Source organism: Dromaius novaehollandiae, chromosome Z, assembly GCF_036370855.1.
Source record: "Dromaius novaehollandiae isolate bDroNov1 chromosome Z, bDroNov1.hap1, whole genome shotgun sequence".
Classification (NCBI taxonomy): domain Eukaryota; kingdom Metazoa; phylum Chordata; class Aves; order Casuariiformes; family Dromaiidae; genus Dromaius; species Dromaius novaehollandiae.
The window spans coordinates 17,401,715-17,421,428 of NC_088132.1; the positions used below are offsets into that span (position 1 = coordinate 17,401,715).

The 19,714-nt window shown below is 38.4% G+C and overlaps 1 protein-coding gene across 10 annotated transcripts in view; it reads left to right on the forward strand.

Annotated features, from left to right (window-relative positions):
* Positions 1-125: 125 nt before the first annotated feature.
* Positions 126-19,714, forward strand: part of KDM4C (lysine demethylase 4C) — a 255,488-nt gene continuing 235,899 nt past the window's right edge. Inside the window, exons 1-7 of one of the 10 annotated variants that reach the window (XM_064502917.1) lie at positions 126-454; positions 1,078-1,601; positions 2,820-2,876; positions 3,206-3,280; positions 3,602-3,724; positions 10,479-10,643; positions 18,578-18,753. In XM_064502917.1, the coding sequence (XP_064358987.1) occupies positions 10,500-10,643; positions 18,578-18,753 (320 nt within the window). In that variant the 5' untranslated portion in view covers positions 126-454; positions 1,078-1,601; positions 2,820-2,876; ... (1 more) ...; positions 3,602-3,724; positions 10,479-10,499. Of the gene's footprint in view, positions 455-1,077; positions 2,877-3,205; positions 3,281-3,601; positions 3,725-10,478; positions 10,644-15,252; positions 15,332-16,004; positions 16,153-18,577; positions 18,754-19,714 lie in introns of those variants that run through there. The other 9 variants (XM_026097496.2, XM_064502918.1, XM_064502919.1 and 6 more) reach the window with 9 other exon arrangements.

The window sequence follows — 19,714 nt, forward strand, 5'->3', positions numbered from 1 at the left end:
AGTCACGTTGCCACCATGCCTCTAAAGCAGGGAGCGCACCTTCCCCGCGCGCGGCGAGACACGCGCTGCCGTCTCCCCCCCCGGAAGCGGCGCCGCGGGCACATGACATTCCACCCCGTCACCCAGGGCTATTTGAGCCTGCCCCACCCCCAGTCACGTGCTCCCCGGGGCGGCCTCCGCCCTTTCCCTGCGCGCGTGCGGGCCGTGCGCATGCGCAGCCAACAGCTGTCATCCGCGCACGGAACAAGAAGTCCCACAGAGAAAGAAAAAAAAACCCAAGAAACGGAGCGAGAAGGCTAGAAAAGAGAGCGGGGAGGAGGGGAGGGGGAAGGAGGGGCGCGGGGAGCCGCCGCCGGGCCTGTCCCGCGCCGGTGCGAAGCGGAGCGCGACCCTCCCCGTACCCCCCCCGCCCTCCTCTCACTGAGGCGGCGCGGCGTTAACCCGCTCCTGCCGGGTACGGCGCGAGGCGGGGGCGGGGCTTCCGCGGGGGCCCGGGGGGGGGGCAGAAGTGGGCCGGAGTGTGTGTGTGTGTGTGTGTGGGGGGGGGAAGAGGAGCTGGCCAGGGTGGATGTGGGGAGGGAAGGGGTTGGCTGAGGTGGGGCAGGGGTGAGGGTGGTTGGGGTGGGCCGAGGCGGCTCCCCGTTTGGTGGGGGCGTCCCGGCGCGGTGGCCAGAGGCAGGCCGAGTCCGGCTGGGGCGTCCCTGCGGCTGGCCGTGGGGCCGGAGGGCAAGGGGGCCTGCGCTGCCCTGGGGCAGGCGGCCGGCGACCGTGCAGGTGCTTGGGGGGCCCGGTGCGAGCGGTGGGGCGGGAGGCCGCTGGGTCTTGGTGCGCCTCTGCGCGCACGCCATCTCCTTGGCGTCCGAGTCGGGGGCGCCGTTAAGAGGAGCCGGGGCGGCGGCGGGGTGAAACGCCGCGCGCCGTGGTGTGGTCTGGGGTCTCCTGAGGCGGGAGGTGGAGCGGGTCTTTCTGCCCCGCTTTGTTTAGAGGTGGATAGGCGGGTTGAATCAAGAACAGAAAATGAAACCAGCAGGTGTCGGAAAAATAGTCTCATGTTCTCGTTTTACCTTGTAATATTAGGTCAGGACGATCCTGTTCTGAATTGCTTGGCGAAAAAGCTCTGAAGGGTCTAAAAGGCTGTTTCACTGGGTCTTCAAAGTGGATGAAGAGATTAAAACACATTTTTACATCTCGTGTTTGCTCCATGTCTTCTTTCTGGACAGTGTAGGATAAAGTTAAGCTGTGTTTTGTGTCACAATTTTTGACAGAGGGAGATAACACTGGAAAAAATTCAAGCTTAAAACAGTATGAATTGCAATATATGATGTTACCTAAGAAACCAGAAGTAGTTACTAACCTCAGTAAGAGTTTACAATGCACCCTAGGCTTTCCATCAAGTGCTTATAAACACTTTCTCTATAGCGTTTTGATATGCAACGGTTACTATCTTTCAAGTATAAAAATATTACAGTTCTTTAAACTAGCTTAATTATGAGTCAGTTTATGAATCTAAGCAGCAAGGAAAGAACTCAACATGCCACTTATTTACTGCTTTGAGAAATGAAATATTAAGATATCAGGTGACTAGGAAGATTTGTCACCAGGTAAGTGTTAAAATGTTGAACCATAAACCCCATGCCCATTATGGTCAGCATCATGCTGAAGAAGCATATTGCAGTAAAAGACATGTATAAAAAAAACAGAAAATTTCAAAATTAATTAATTACAGAAGTAAGAAGTAGCCCAATCAGGAGCTACTGAAACTGAAAAAGGCCTAAAAAACTATTTAATCATTTTTTTAAAATTGGTAGGTGTGAAATCACCATTTTTTAAAGATAATTACTGTATTTGTGCATAATAGCTTAGGGCAATTACAGTAATTAGCACTTGCCAATGTAGTTTACTGATTTGAATACATTACTGACATAATTGTGCATTTGGATTCGGTGCACAACTGTCTACCTGACTTGTTTAAGAATCAGACCCATAAATACAAAATATTGTACTCAGTAATCTACTTACTCATCAAGAATTAAAGACTAAAAATTGTAATACTTAGAGTTTCTTTTTTTCCATTTTTCCCTTAAAAATTGAGAGGCCAAATCAGAGACTCAGAGACAAACATGGACTTCATTGCTTTTGTTGCAGACCTCATAGAGGAGTGCTTTAAGTTCACAAACAAAATGCATTCCCATTCCTCTGTGGCATTTCTGCTGGAATGGTTTGAATAACTTGGTTGAGGCTGTTGTGATTTAGCTCACTGGACCTAGGATTTCTGGCTGGTTTTTGTCTAATAAAACCGAAATGTTAATGGATAACCATTCTTTAAGAGGATGTAGATAATGACTCCCTTCAAACTTCTAAATAGATACTTTATAATAAAGAGATTGCTGTGATGGACCAGGTTTTGTTTCAAGGTTTACTTCCTTACTTAAGAGTAATGATTTATAACTTGATAAAATTATAAATGAATCTACTTTGAATTGGATAAGGTATTTGTCTTAGGAAAAAAAAAGGTAATTGTAATTCAAGTCTTAAATAAGTTAGAATTGGGGAAAAAGTGTAAAAGTCTGCAAATGAGACTTGAATGAAGGAACAGAAATAAAAAATAAGTTTAAGAAACAATTGGGTCTGACATGTAACGTTAAAGATGAACTAAGCAGAAAAGTTGTAATACATAGTAGAATATTTCTCATTCAAAGATTTTAAAGGTTTTTTGTTATCTGTCATGACCCTCTATAAATATCTGGGGTTTATTCTTGGAGTTTTGATAAATTTATATTTTTAAGAGTAAAACTCTTTGTGCTTTGGTTTGATTACAGATTGAACTATTCGGAACACTTGGTCTGAAAGAATGATGACAAATAGTTGAAAGTGAGGTCAGTGAAAAATAAGTATCTAATATTAGAAAAAATGTTAGGTAACAATAGAGGAAAAAATGTTGCCTTTTAGCAGCTTTGTCACCTTAGGAATTGTAGGTATGGCTTACATTTGAGTTGGCGATATTTCTGAGCTGTTCTTTTGTTGTCCCAGTGGAAATATCTTTTGTTTTTATTGAGTTATAAATCATTGCAAATTCCCACTGTACAAATATTTAAAACACAGGTTATTCTTCATTGAGCCTTTTGCATCACAAAGCAATAGAATGTACTAGTGCTGCAACTTCAACACAAGCAAAATTAATACTCTTGCTTCTTTCCTGTTATAGTATTGTGGATTAGAGCCATGTGTTTCGCAGGATCCTTTCTGTGAGTTCATGTTAAGCAGCCTGTTGTATTAAACGGTATGCCATTTATATATTCTCTGAGTGCTCTGAAGAGAGTAGTATATGTGGATGGTGGTTTCTGGGAAATTTTGACGCTAAACTGTCATTCATTAGTCCTGAAAATGTGGGGATTGTGGGCTTTAGAGGAAGAAATGTTATCATGAGAATCAGGTGAGCACAGACAGAAGGAAAGTCAATGATAAATACCAGATGTTGCCCCTCTCTTCTATCCTGATTAGCCTTAGCGGGTTGAAGATGTTTTATAAAAGTCAGTCACCTGGCAGAGATAAAATGTGCTTACTTTTTTTTTTTTCTTTTTTTTTTGGATTTGCTTTGCAGTGCTTTATCGTGAGATGAAGTGCTCTGCTAACAACCATTTCTGCATTTTTGCTTAAGTTGTGGAACCTTCCAGGAGCTTTTCTTTACCTGCTGCAGCATTTCACAGTAGCCAGAGGAGGAGCAGTAAGTGCTGACTAGGTTGCATAAAAATGTTCTTTTTGTGAGAAGTACTGGATGTGGTATTTTGGAGCCCAGGTTATAACTACAGAAAGTCTTAGTTTGTGGTCGATATTCAATGGTTCAAGCAATGATGGAGTAAAATAATAGATATATAAAAAAACTTTCAAGCTGGGAATGGACACATGGTGGAGGCAGTCTGACGTGTTCAATAGACTGTGGAGTGCAAATTGTTAAGGTGTACCAAAAGGCATGTTAAACAATAGGCCAGGAAGCAGCTGAGTGGAAGGTAGTTGTTAGAGTTTCTAAGATTTGTGTACACTGGCAAGGAGCTGATGATGGAAGTGCTCAGTGCATCCTGCTGTGGGATAAATGCTGCTTGATGGAAATAGGTCCTTTACCACTTTAAGCTGCAGCATCTTTTGTAAGAGAAGGATCCTAATTGCTTGTTATTGATAAACCATAGTGATTGTGTGAAGTCAGAAGCTAGATTGCAAGCACTTGCAAGTTCTTACATCATCTCCTGAGTTGCAGAAATCCGTATCCATTTTATGAATATATCAGCTACTTTGGGCAAGCTTATGAATGTCAGTATTAAAATTACTGGTCTATTCAGTTTTACTCCCCTGCTTAGTAAGACAACCTGGCGATTTCAGAAAAAAACACTGTATACTTACGGGAGGAACTTCAGTGTTTCTAATGTGGAAGACAGAAATGATTTCTGGAAAAGGGCTAATGAGGGAGGAGGGAAGATGAGATGAGAAGATTTTGCAAGATTGGGTTTAAAGAGTTTCAGCTTTTTTATGAAGAGACTTTGTGGTCTTTCTGATGAAACATACGGCTTTCTACTTCCTACAGTCGGGAGGAGGTTTAGTTTACAAATAGCATCAAAGTGAGATAAAATATTTGTCAGTCTAACTGGATTGTTGGAACTGCAGAAGTCTTGTGGCCAGCTCTGAGGCTGATGAGAATGGGGTCAGCTGCACATTATGTCTACTTAGGGAAGAGCACAGCAATACAGATTGCAAAAGCTAGGTGCTTCTCATGACAGAACACGAAAAAACAGGTATGTGTATACATATGAAGGTAGTTGGAAGAGAGGGAGTAAAAAAGTTGGCCATGTCAGTGTCTGTAATCTTTGCAAATTAAAGGAGGAAGAAGTAAGAGCTCCATTCTTCCAAGATATAGTTGAAGTATTGAACAGGAGTAAATAATCGTATTTACTAAACAGTGGCTACCAGAGAATTTCCTTTGTAGGATGTAAAGTTTCTGCTATGGCAGGAACTGCAGCAAATGAGGCAAAGGGGCACTCAGGGCTACAGAGGAGGGGCAGAAATACTTGCTTAGGGAATTTGCCCTGTGTTCTGCTAGTGCTCTGTTTTCTTTGTGAATAACTGTCTTTGCCCGATAGGCTTTTCTTCTAGTCAAGAAGTAGAACTTTAGAAGATTCATGCTTAAGTGCTCTTGACTTTCATATGGGAGTGAGGAATTGATGCCACTGTTATGATGTGCAATGGGTACTTTCTTGTCCTGGTTTTACTAAAATACCCAAATCCTTATTTTCAGCCGTGTTGAGTTTCCTGACAGACTGCTGGTTGTATCAGTTCTGTACTTGGAGTGAGACAGATGCAGATGAGTAAATAAGGATGACTGAGTGTGTAAAAACTTATGATAACTGCATTAAACCAGCATGAAATTTAGCCTGTTTTTGGGGGGATGAAGAGGAGGAGAAATTCATTCACCTACTCCATTTTTCATGGCAAGTAGTATACAGTGCTGTTTCAGTGACTTGCAGCAAAAGCCATCCAATTCTTACGTCTTTTTCTCTTTTCCCTCTGATTCTTTTTATTTGATATCCATTTCTCCTTGTCAAATAAAGAAAAGCTATAGTAATTTTACTAGATCATTAAGAGCTGCTGCAAACAGCTTCCTAGCCTAAACTGCAGTATACAATTGCTCCTCTCTGAAATTTAGTGTCTTTAGACTTAAACTTTTCCATGCTGCACATGAGTCTTGTGCATACTTAGTTCTTTCTAGCTCACATGAAAGATCTTTATTTGCTTTCTTCCGTATGGACCTGATCTCAGTTTCTAAGAGGCTCGGTCCATAGTTTTTTAAAATTTTATTTTTGCTTTAATTGGAAGGGTAGGAGATTGGTGACCGAGAAGATGTATCGGTGAACTTCTTGGAAGCGCCTGTGTTCTGAGATTGATTTGGACCTTCTCTGAAATTAGTTCTGAATGCTGTCCTCTATTTTCCTGAAAAAAACCCCTTACCATGTGAGTCTGTTTAGCTTAATAACAGACTCTTGGGGAACACAGAAAAAAAAAAGTAGAAACAAACAAAAATACCCCACCAAACCCATACCCCATATCTGAGACAAAAATTTTGAACAGCCTGTGTTTTGGTTACCGAATTACCTAGCTTGCTTCCTACAGCTCGAAGTGACAAAATTAATCTTAGCCAGGTAAAAGGTTCTTTTTGTAGAGAGGAACACGTTCTGTGGGTAAGGGACACTTTGTCTGTCTGGTGTGAGCACATCCACACTCATATCTTTAGCAATCTTAGGAATAAATTTCATTCAAGACAGTTGTGTGGATATTTACAAGGCCTTTTTCTACTAAACTATTCTTTTTTCCAGTCAAGAATTCGTTATGCTTTGGCTGAGATTAGCCGATAGCTTTTGCAAGAACTAGGGTCTGGAGGAAGTTTTAACGACTTTTGCAGGACTTGAACCCGTTGGGAGCAGTAGGAGCAAGCTGGAGTGTTGGTGCCATAACTGAACAGCCATACTATTCAAGGCCGAACTCTTGTTTGGCGTATGTCAAATGAGTGAAAAAATGCTGCATCTGAGCTACAGAAAGGCTGCTGCTGAGACTTGCCAGATCTCAGCCAATGGCTTGCTTTTGGTGTTCCTACTCTGTTGTGTGTATCCTACTGCTACTTTTGTATGTCCTGGGAAAATTATGACCAGGGATTCTTAATGTGTGGGCTTTCAGGAGAAGTGAGGTGGCTGGTGGCTAGGAGCCTCTTCACTCCCAGACTTACCATGTGAGCTGATCAAATGCTTTTCCCCTGCTCTGAGTATCATAGCAGCCTATACAAGTGCAGTATGACTATTGTGTATCTGATATAGTAATTCAGTAGGGAGCACGTACTTCCGGCTTTAATAGCAGAAAGACATGTGTGGCTCTTCCCTGACTACTAGACCAGGAATATGCTATACTAACAAGATGTAAGGATAGGGGAAATCACATGACTTCTTTTCCCCTCAGGAGACAGAAGGGGAAGTGCTCATTGGGAAGGTCACAGAGATGATTTGTTCTGTACTTGAGAAAAGGTCTATGGTTTGAGGTCTGTCATGTTGTGCCTTTCAAGGGGGTAATCACATCTTTGTTTCTCTGGCTGCAGAGGCTTGATTACCTCCCCCCCCCCCCCCCGGTCCTTATTCTGCATCTGATAAAGGATTTGCCATGTAGTGGCTGCTTGTGAAAAAAGCTATCATGGTTACCTTAGTGTATCTGTGCAAAGATCTTAAGTAATTCTGAAATCCAGAGTGTTTACATCTGAGAATATCTAGTGGCAGTAGATGGCAGTTAATAACCTGTAAAGGCAGTTAATAACCTGCCATATAGTTAGTTTTTCATTTGTTTCTAGAAATGGGCTCTTGAAGAAATGCTTAGGGGGTGAACTAGTTATTTATGTTGTACTAAGATCTGAGAAGTGTTATATACTGAGTATGAGTATCAAGCATACTTTCTTGCAGTCAGGTCTTTCTCCGTGTATTAGCATACCCCTGTAATTCATCTCTTAAACTTCACGATTCCTGTGGGCTAGGTTGACTGTTAGGTGCTGCTCTTAAAAATGCAGGCCTACCAGTACAGCTGTCTTCGATGTTGCATGTTGAAGTGGAAACTTTTAAAGTTTACTGCATTCCATGCAGCGATACTGCATCTTTTGAATATATGTGAAACTCCTGATATGTGTGGAAAAAAATGAAAATGTGTTCATGAAGCAACTGTAACACAGTAACTGTGTTACTGATAGCAGCTGGGCTATGATTTTAAAATTCACTGTAAAGACCCCCTTAAATATGCCTTCGTACACAATCATGGAGATGTGAAATCGTCTGGTAAATTCAGCACCGCTTACAGAAAGAAGTTAATATAAGAGAAATATTTTAACCACCATCTAATGCATCTTAGGATAAGTTTGATCCTCATACCTGTTGCACTGTGGAGGAGGGGCTTCAGTTGCATGTGGGCAAAGCGTGCCTGTGTTCTTGTATTGGTTCTTCATGTGGGGACACCTTCTAAAAGGCATGTGCAGTCCAGCTGATGAGCTAAGTTGCAGCCTGTTTTCTGCTCTGAGGCCCTGTAGAACCTTTTAATCTGGTTGGTGGTTTGATAAGTTGGATCTGGTGTGGGGGTCATCCTGGAGAGGTATCCTAGCCATGTTCTAGAAGTGCATGCATTTCTGGTACACATGTAGGCAGGGTGAAACAGGAACCAAATTAGAAAGTCTTGCAAAAAATGAGACCTGACAGAACTGTGTACAAGTGCTCTGTCAGTTCACTTCTGCCATCTGCTGTTTATGTCTCCAGCAATGTTACAGGCTGCATTAGCTATGTGCATTTTTCTGAACTTTTAGGAGGTAGTAAATTATCTGTTTAAAAAATGAGTTCTAGGCCAAACTACTTTGTGGTATTTATGAGGACCTAAAAAGGAGAATGTTGTTACATGATTGTATGAATGCATGGTATGCTCATATCTTGAGCAGGCCTGGCAGTTTTTGCCCACCCCCTTGCAAGGCATAGCTAACTAGACTAGGAGTCTTCAGCCTGGAAAATACATGACTGAGGGAGATGATGATAGAGGTCTGTAACTCATCTGTGGCGTAAAGGCAAATATGAGAAGACAGTGAACAGCTGTTTCCCGTATGCACATTGGAGATGCCAGGTGAAACTAGAAATATTCAAAACATACAGGAGATACTTCCCTTGGCAGATTGTTGAACTGTGAAATGCTTCATCACAGAATGTCCTGGATATTAAAGGCTTGTGGAGGTTCAAAATCATGGACGAGAAAAAAAGTCCACCAAACTCCACTAAATGCAAAGATATCCCTTCTGTCTCATGATTCCTTAAGCTGTGAACTGCTGAAGGCTGAGGACTTTCTCAAAGTGTAACCTCCCCTAATACTTCTACTTTTTCCTAGATATCTGCTGTTAGCAACTGTGTAAGCTTGAGGCTGAGTAGATGAACTCTTCATCTGATTTCCTATTGCTATTCTTAGGTTGTTATATGCTGCTCCCAAATAGGACTACAAGTTTTCACACTTCTATTTTCATTAATTAGAAAGTAAAAGCTCTTGAAATAGAGATTGCAGATAAAAATGAGAAATACTTTTTCTCATCTTGCCCTTCGCCCCAAATCAATTGGGCAGTAACTTCTTATCTGTGAGAAGTGATGACTTCTAGAGAGAAGGGGTGGTGTGTGGAGAAAGAAATCAGTTTAACTGCTAAGAATGGTGAGTGATGTGTCAGGTGAAATGGGGAATTGAAATATGGGGAATAATAAAGACAAAATAAATAAAAAGATAAAAAATCTGAATGTTGGATTACTAGCAGGACAGTGAAGCGGAGGGAGACACAAAGGAATCTTCTACATACAGCTTTCCTGTGCAGATATTGATACAAAACCAAGCTAGAAGAGACATGAAGGTGTGATGAAATTGGTGGGCTAATACAGTATCATACAAGCAGAATTTAAGATTATAGGGTCTGGCAACAAAATCATGGTTGCATGCATTTGCAGATGGAGAAAATGAGGCATGGGTTAAATCACCTGCTCAGGACAGCAAAATAGCTGAAAGCTAGTCAAAGTTGAGTTACTTGTATTTTGTAATTTTTCTGTAAGGCTTTTCTGTAAGGTAAGGAAGAATTCTCTGAACAGTAAATGGCAGTCCGTACAGACACGTGATGATGTATAGTTAGAAGTTATAAAAACAGCTGAAGCTGAAATACTGCTGAAGCTGAATATGTGCATCAATGGCCTAAAGTTCTTTCCTCTCATGACTACTGTATCATGGTGTGAAATGAGTGTGGAAATATGATTTTGTTGTTTTTTGAAGATCATTTTCTCTGCTGATACGGAAGTAAGGGAGAACACATCTTTCTGTTTTTCTCTTGCATACTTTGTTTCTGTTGAGGTTCAAAGAATGAAGAGTGATATAATCCTGTGGTTAAAGTGCTGACGTGAGAGTTAAGAAATCCAGGTGTATATCTCTCTCTTTTTTTTTTTTTTTTTTTTTTTACATTTATGGTGCGACTGGAGAATCACTAATCTGTAGTTTAGTTTTCCCATGTGTAAAATGGGAAGTGATATTTTATTAAATTTGCAGCTTTGTTACTCTAGGCCTGCCTAATGTAAGTTATCTAGACAGAAATGACAGCAATGTGCAGATGGATCACCACAGGAAGGTGCTAATGTGATATTAAAGGCTAGTTCTAGAAAATATGCTATAACAGCGAAGAGTTACAGACTGGACTGTTCGTTCTGGGTAAGCGTTGAATAGTCTTAAAGCAGTAGGAGGAAAAACTAAACATTTGTTTCGTGCCTTTTATACCAGCATGGACAGAGGTTTTTTGAAAGCTATATTCATGTTTGAAACACATGTTCAATCTCATAAATCATTTAACAGAAGATTATTCTCTTAAGCATATTTTACTGTTTTCTTTTTCCTTTTGTAATTTTTTTTAGCTGGATTGAAAGTGAACCACAATGGCTGCTGTCATCTCAGACAGTCCTCCAAACCCAAGCTGCAAAATTATGACTTTCAGGCCCTCAATGGATGAATTCAGGGAGTTCAACAAGTACTTAGCATACATGGAATCACAGGGTGCTCATAGGGCTGGAGTTGCAAAGGTAAGCATCTTCTGTGTAGAAGGAAAATTGTTCCTAATACTACTTTTCCTAATCTTTGTATTTCATTGACTACAAAACTGACTTTTTTGGACAGTGATTTTCATTTTTCCAGTGATTTTTCAATAGACAGACATTAGTCTCTTACTCTTTTAAGAAAGAGCTTTGTGATATCTCTCATGTTTCATGTAAATTAATGAAGGCAGGGTATACTTTTGTCTCCATCTTTGCAACAGCAAAAGAGGGTCTCTGTGTAAGGCAGATTTAAACTAGCTTTTAGTAATGCAGTGCAAGATAGTACAACATCATATAAATCAGAAAATCTTCATCTGTCAGAGTTAGAACTCAGTTTTTTAGGGCTATTTAGAGTTGTGCTGAACTTTATTAAAGCATGCAATCCCTCTACAGTCAGTGGTGTATGCATGCAGTTAGTGAGGCTCTACCTTAAATTGAAATGAAATTTTTTATTTTTTAATGGTAAATGTGTCGCCTTTTTGTTAATGAGATTGAAGCACATCAGCAGCTGTTGCATTACCCTTTGATTAATGATATATTCTGGATCTTACAGCAGGTATTCATCCCCTAATGGGGAGTGATTGTCAGATTTTTAAGTCTGATGTAATTTAGTGTTACATCATGTAAGTATTTGTGCCTTAAATCTATTTTGTTACTTTTCAAACCAACAATACAGTGCATATCTAGATATCCTAGCTTAGTCATTTTAAGTAGTCAGTAAGAACAGGTCTTTATCACTGGGTTTTCAAGTCTATATTGCAAACCCAAGGCATTTAAAAGTTGAGAGAAGAGAAACCAAAACTGCAACTCATTTTTACTCCTCCTTCGCCCCTACTCACTACAAAACACAGCAAAAGTGAATCCTCCCAAATTTTCAAAGCCTCACGATTTCTTTATTTGCTTTCTCATGGTAGAGTGAATATGGATCGTATTTTCAAACTCTTCTCTGCAAACATGAGGGCTACAGGTGTGATAAATAGGCAAAACAGGAAGGGAGAAAAACAGATTTTTCACATACTCAGCTATATTATGGGACCTTTTTGTTTGAATGGGGCTAAACAATTACGGCCCTCTTGTTTTGAACAGTAAGACTGACAGCAAGTTCATTGTGACACCTGTTCTTGTGGTGCTTAATGAATTTCCCCCAATAATATGTCTGTGAGCAGGAGATTCAAGCTATGCATTATTTTGTGGATTGCGTACATGGATTTTTAACATTAAAGAAAAATCCTTACTTTCACAGAAATATTGTTTAAACAGTTTTATCTCAACTGGTGCTAGTTTTCAATGTCATTTTGTAGAATCTAGCAAAATAGATAGAAACTATTGTATGAGGACCCGCTATAATGATACTGGTTTTCTTCTATTGCAGTTTCTTTATTTATATATAATACAATATTTGTTGATTGTGGCTTGCTTTCTTTGGTATGTTGTGTATAAAGCTAAGACAAGTAGGCATAAGCTGTATCCCTTGCTACCCCTGGCTATATGAGGAGTTATTATATGAACCAACATTTGTCTGTAGTATGTTTGGAAAAAACAAAGAATGAAATACTTCTAATTAAAAGAAGAATATTTGTGAAATGGTTTTTATCATGGGTTCTGTCTTTTCTAGTCTGTACCTCGTTTTTTCTTTAGGCAGGCAATATTCAAAAAGAGAAGCTTCTTAATTTGAAAAATGAATTACAGTATTATATTCCATTTTAAAGGAAAATGGAAAAAGTACATCTATTGTTTCTGTTACCTTTTAATAATTCTCTGGAGGTGCATTATCAGATATGATACTGTATCCTTAAAACAGCTATGCAAACTTACGTTCCTTTTTTCCCAGAGCTACTCATAATAAATGAGAGCTTCAGTTATTCCCCCATCATTTTATGCACATTCTATTCTTATCTGTCAGGGACCGAAAAAGCTGGGAACTCTGCTCAATGATATATTCGTGATATATTGTGCTAAGTGCTCTCAGTGAGGCTTGTTGATTAACCATGGGCCTAAAATATGCCTTGGATCAAGTGCAGTGCACTAGTCATTTGTATATATGAACTTCAGGATGCCTGGAGAAGGAAAACCTTCTGTATCTTGGCATTCTTGATGGCAAAATTTTGGCCAGTAGGAAGTGAAGAAAGAGAATGAATTTGTCTTATTGGAATAATGGAAAGCCTGTACACATTCTTCAGATGCATTTTTCAAGATGTGAATATGGCTTCAGTCATTTTTCTCATTTGTTTCCTTACCTGGTTTTTGATTCTACTTTCCTTCCTGTCATCCAGCAATAAAACCAAGTGCAAGCAGTTAGGAGAAAATGGCAAAAGCTTTGACCATCAAACTGCCCTGCTGAAAAATTGAGGATGTCCTGCGGAGAAGGACTGACATAGTGACTTTAGGGAAGAATGGGAAAGAAAAGGATGTGAAATCTGTCATGCCTTTATTGTGTCATTTCATGTTTCTGTAATATTCCTATCATCTTCATCTGTAATATTCCTGCTGTCATCATCATCTCCTTATCCTTAGTGTTGCTTCTCTCTTTTTCTCTCTCTCTTTCTCTCTCAGCAGACTTTAATTCTTGTATGTATGAGCTGTATGTGATACGAATATTCACTTGTTATGGAAAGGCAAAGATCAAATAAATATCAATAAAATACAGTTATGCTGTCATTTTAGTGGCAATATTGGGTTAAAATGTGGATTTGTAGATTCTTTCCTGTAAACATTGCTTCAAAGTTCAAGTATTATACCTTAAAGGAATATTAGCCCCATCTGTAGTAGGCCAGAACAGTAGTAATCTTTTGGGTTAGGTGCACGAAAGTGTGAAAATGGTATTTTTTTCAAGTAACAGAACTTGAAGCACTTGAGAAATACCTCAGTTTAAAGGGTTAGGATGAAAAATAGTATACATATCCCTAGTCAGTACCTGTATTAATTTTTAAATTATCAAGCAAATGTACTTCAGTATATATCAAAACCATTTCGTTCCCTAACAAGGTGACGTGCCGCTTCCTTAGTGATGAATATTTCTGTGCTGTCCATTATCAAACTATAGCCGTTTATTTTGTAGCTTCACTTGTACTGTACGATCGTACTATTAGAAACACCCTCCTCCTTCTTTTTAAAAAGGAAGTGATATTCTTTCCTTCATGGCTCTTCATTAACATAATCTCTGAAGAGTTGTGCTTGAACTCTTGATAGAAAATTATCTGATAGTAGGCATGAAGCAATTTATTTCCAAAGTACTGTTTTCTTGTACGTATTGTTTGTATATATATATGTTTGATTATGTATCGATATGTACAAACGTACATATTTATATATATATATAAAATGAAGAGAAACTAGAAATTAGCAGAATCTTAGAAATGATTCCAAGATTTGGTTTACACAGATTGCTACTGCTTTTATAGCTCTTGGTGTTTCATATTGTTTCTGCCAAAGTCACTGAAACTGTGAATGCCTTTGATAGGGACAGGATTTGCCTGTATAATCAGGGTTTTGTGGTATTTGCATAGTGTTGTTGGGCTTGTTTGAAGTTAATGTCCCTGTGGTTATATGATTGAAAATGTGTGCACCTCCTTTTTTGGCCATACAGCTCTGGTGCAACTTCACTGTAGGAGGAAAATGATCTTTGAATGAAATGGGTATATTTAGATACCTAGGATTTCCCTCCCATCTCATAGATAACATTTCAAAACAGCTCGGGAAGCTGCTCTCACTGTACAGGTTGTTCAAATATGATAGTTCCAGGAGCACTAAAAAAAATTTATATTTCTGATAATATATGCGTACAGGATATCTGATTAGGGTTTACAGAAAACCTGGAAGAATGATACAAGAGACTGTAATGAAATCTTTTAAAAATACTTTAATCATTTTAGTTGTGTTCCAGTTGTAAATGAGGAAGAGCCTTTGTAACCATGTCCTGTAGGTCTGTTTATCCTTTCTCTGCTTGGTACTAGTACAGAAGTTAACGCTTCCTTGGCTGCCTCTACCTTGTGAACAAATTGTAACATATTGAGTCTTGAATCATATTGGATTGTTTATATTCTAACTTTTTGCTGGGTCATTTAAATTAGTTTTGTTTAAAAAAACCCACAAAGAACTGGCTAATTTAAAACAAATAGTGGAAGACAGTTCTTATCACAAAGTCAGTAATTTATGCTGCAAAACTTCAAGCTCATCAAGTTGGTATTGTTTAAGGGACATTTTCTGGGTTTTGAAAATTGGTTATAAAAATAAGAATGAAACCATTTTTAACATTTTGAAAGTAATATGAAATGAACTTACAGAGGAACTAATTTGTATTAAGTCTAGAATTAAAAGGTGCGTAAGGACAAATATGAGTGGAAAGAGAATAAAGGAAGACTACAAGAGCTGTAGGCATATGCAGAAATACTAATTTAACCACTAAACACAAACCATAAGCAGAGCAGGCATACAGGTTACCAAACAATTTATGTTAAATGTGAAAACGCAAGGGAAAAAAAACTCTTACTTGTGCAGAAGTAGTGCATGTATGCAGAACGGAGGAGATAAAATAAATCTAAGACTTATGTGGGGAATACAAGACTACAGGGAGAGAAAAAATGTAATGTGCTTGCAGGTGCAGTGACATGAAATAAGTGTGTCCAGGGGAAGTATGTCAAAGCCTGGAGAACTGGAAAGTGAGGGAAAACATGTCTGTGAGTATGAAAAAACTAGTAGTGAATGAAATGATGACATTCTGCATGCATATGCTACTACAGGATAAATCAGCAAAAACTACATGGGTAGGAAAGCTTAGCCTATTACACAAATAAGAAACTGAGTGTTTATTTGTGGGGCATCTATGATGAGGGTAGGTGGGCTGTTTTAGCCATTGTGCAAGGGGAGAAAATAAAACTGCAACTGAGTAAAGTCAAATTAAAATTATATATTGGAGTAATACTGCTAGGATAGCATAAACCACAAAATTAAAAGGAAAAGCATGAAGGCTGTGGCTTTCCGTTAAACTAAGAAGTTTATGAAGTCACTAAGGCTAAGCCTGAAACAAATGATTCATGAATAGGTGAACAACATTAAACCATTTCCAGAGCAGATGATATACTTTGACATCCCTGGACCAAATTGGCTGAAAAATTGCCAGTAGGCTTTTGAAAGCCTGGGATGAATCCTAGGCATAGGTAGTGTATTTCAGTCTCTCATATAAAGAATTATATGCTTAATAAGGGGGGGAGGGGGAAGTAATGGAAGCAAAACAACAAATTAAAAAGAAGACACACTTATAGGTTACTTTGCTCTTTTCTTGAGTAAGTAGTGTTTTGGAGATTCAGAAACTGCACTTATACAGACTAAAACAGTGACATAAATTTGCAGTCAAATTGGCAAGTAGAAAAGTAATCTTGGAACATGACACTGAGAATGGATGTTGGCAAGTACAAAGAAAACTTTTTTGGAAGATTTTGAACAGCAGTAGCTACATAGAAAAAATAGCCAGCGCCATGCAGAATCGACTGTAGAGCAGGTGAGTACCAATACATGAAGAGGATTTAACAAAAATTTACTGATTGGCAGCACTCTTAATTAACTTCAGGTGTACTAATGCGCAGCCTTCATGGAGGAGTTGGTATAAGTTTGACTATGCCATCCTCCACCTAAAACTAAATACATATCACAAGTGAATTGCACTAGTCAGTGCTAATATGCTTAGGATATGTGTATAGAATAATGACAAAAGCTGGCCCTTTTTTCACAGTCAAAGGTGCTTCCATTGGATAAGCTTGACTTTCCTGACTTTGAAGTTGTTATATTTTCTAAAGGGAATGTGAAGAGACTTCTGTGGGACAGGTTCTTTGTAAAAACTCAAATACCTAGTTTTAATTCCAGCTTTAATACTGACCAGCTGTGTGTTGCTTCGGGCAGGATGTTTTTATGTTTCCATTCCTTGCCATGACCTTTGTTTGTTAGAAAGCATACAGTCTTTGGGGGAAGAGACTATTTTTTCTTTTCTTTTAAAATAATACTTAGCATAATAGTACCTACACAGAATTCACTTCTCTAAGCAGTACTTTAATTTCAACATGAAGTATGCTCCAGTTAGCTGGAAGAGGATATTTTGAACCACCATTCACAAAAATATCTTTACTCCTTAAAAACACATTGACCTTGAACTAAATAAGAGAATGCAAGTTTTATTTTTCAGTATTCATATATAGTTGAGCCTAACCTACAAGTTCATGCTTAATAATCATGAAAATGGAAATCTCTATACATGTATTTGATTTCTATGCATATATTCTGAATGCATGGCTTCTCTGCTTCCAAAGCAACATTTTGTATTTTTTGACAGTGTGCATAATTTAGTATTTGTGTGAAAGAAATAAGCAGGAATCAGAAGATGATGGGATATTCTTCTTTCTCTAAAACACTGAACTCTGCTCTATGGTCCCTGTTCAGCCAAGGTCCCACAGAAGCTGAGGAGGAAAGACTGATAAGCAGGAGTTTCATCCATGTAAAATCTGAATAAAATAGACTATTTACATTTAAAGCTAAAAATATTAGGTGTGGAAGTATGTTACCACCTGATAACTTTTCTTTAGCATGATGCATCTGATTTTGTGTACACTTTGGTACTACAAATCGTGTTGACCAGATCTCTCTCAAGGTGTAGAATATTAAGTATATTAGCATTACAGATTGGCCCATTTGTGATTGTTTTCCAGAGGTATCAAATGATGTCAGGATATTAGATAATTTTTTAAAGAATTTTTTACTTTCTCTGAGTTATTTAAAAACAATATCTCTAATAAACAAAGTTGGCCTATAATCATGAAATCTTTGTTAGAAGAAAGATCAAGCTAGCCTGGAGTAAAGGCTACCTCTAAGATGCAAGATAATCATTCCAGTTACTGTAAGATGTACTACACATGGTAGATGTGTATTAATGAAAGCCAGGCTACTTTGTTGTATATTGCTTAAAAAGCTTCCAAGACAATGCTTGTGAAAAATGCTGTGCATTAAAAATGTCTATTGCTGTGTTTTAAAATTGTTGCAATTTTGTAGTAGAAAATTTAAGAGCAGAAGTACATTAAATCCTCAGTTTTTGGTTTTCAGCTAAACCAATATATAAAAAGAATGTTCAAAATTATGCAGCTTGTTAAGGCTGCTGTGAGTACAAGAGTCTTTGACATTTCTAATGACTTCAATGCTGACTCTGTAGCATCTACTGAGGAATTTTTGGAGAATTTGAAAGAGCTTGGGCAACACTTGTATTTGAAATAAAAATGTTAACCTTACAATTGATTAATACTTCTCTGCACATAGCTTTTATCTTTAATTATAAGCTTTATATTATGCTCATATAAAACCACTATATTCACAGTAGGAGATTGCACTAATTTAGATAGAGATATACCCTACAATTGTATGGTGAGTAAACAGAAAACAGCTAATAGCTGTTATTTCTTTTCATTTTTCAGTTAAAAATAAAGTTACTTGTGCTGTATATGCCAAATAATATTTGGACAGGGGATTTTTGATCTTGTGTATGATTCTTTCTTCTCTCTTTTTATAATTGAGGATAAGAGTTTCATAATACAGTATGTAATGTTTGTGAAGTGTAAGGTTTTCTGCTGGTAAAATATTTGCCAGTCCTGTTACGTTATGCATGTACATGTTTGTACAGTTGTGCATGATTGAATTACTGTAGATCAGTGAGTTGCTGCTTGTCCACTAAGATATTGACAGTGTTGCTGTGCACATTGGGAGAAGCTGAGGTGGCTTCTGCATCATCTGGGAGCACTCACTTGGTCAGTTAGTTATTGTGATAGGGCCGGCAAGTGGTCATGCCGTCCCGTGGGCATACCCTGCTGGTTCCTTGGGTATTACAGCATGTTACGGATTGGTCGTTCCACTGTTGATGTCATGTTTTTCCTCTTCCAAATTTTCAGGTTATCCCACCAAAGGAGTGGAAACCAAGAAAACATTATAATGATATTGAAGATTTGGTGATTCCTGCTCCAATTCAGCAGATGGTCACTGGTCAGTCGGGGCTCTTCACACAGTACAACATTCAGAAAAAGCCAATGACAGTGAAGGAGTTCAGGCAGCTGGCCAACAGTGACAAGTATGTATATATGGAGTTGTGTTTAGAAAGACAAATGTTTACTCGTTTCTATACAGTGATTTCTTTGAAATGTTTTAGGCAGCTGGTGATATTTTTTACTTCTCACTAGGGGTTACTCTGTCTAAATTGTGGAAGAACAGCACAGTGTAACTTTCATTTCGCCTAGATACTGTAATGGCCTATAGTCAGATAATTTTAAGATTTTTGGTGGTAAGGTATGGTGTTTTTTAACTCACCCAGTGTTTTTTTGCAGTAATAAAAGAGAACAATACTGCTTCTACTGAACCTCCACGTTCTGGTTAAGACAAGATGTGTACTAAAGGAGGAAAAAAATATGCTATGAATGGCCAGACAGTAGCCTAAAAAGCTTTAAGTCAATGGACATTTGAAGAAAAGGGAAGTGATAGGAGGAATTCTTCCCCAGTCGTTTTTGACTAAGTAAAAAGAATGAATTCTACTTTAATGTTTCCCCAAAACTGACTGGAAATAATTTCTGGATGGTGGGTCAAAGGACCTTGGAAAAAATACTTGAATGTAGTGAATTAAAGAAAGTAAGATAAGACTGACCTAATTTGAAGGAAAGTTTTTCTTAAGTAGAAAGAGAAATTAAGAGGTATTGAGAGAGGCCATTATCAAGGTCAGCAAAAACTAGGAGATGAGGAACTCCTAAAGAGAATCCTCAGCAAATGTCACATAACATCTCTGCCATTGTAAAAGTGCAAAACTGATCTCCTTTATTGAATTAGGCAGGAATATTATGTTGCTGCTCATATATTACTTTTTAAAAACTGATGTTATCACACTTAGAATTTTCTTTCTATGGTAAATGGGGATGGGAATCTATCTTATGCTTGTATGTGCAGTAACTGTTAGAGCGGGGATAAAATATAAAACATATATGCTATCTGATGGCATTCCTATCCTAAATATGCTTTATATGTGGTTTGATTAATGTATCGTA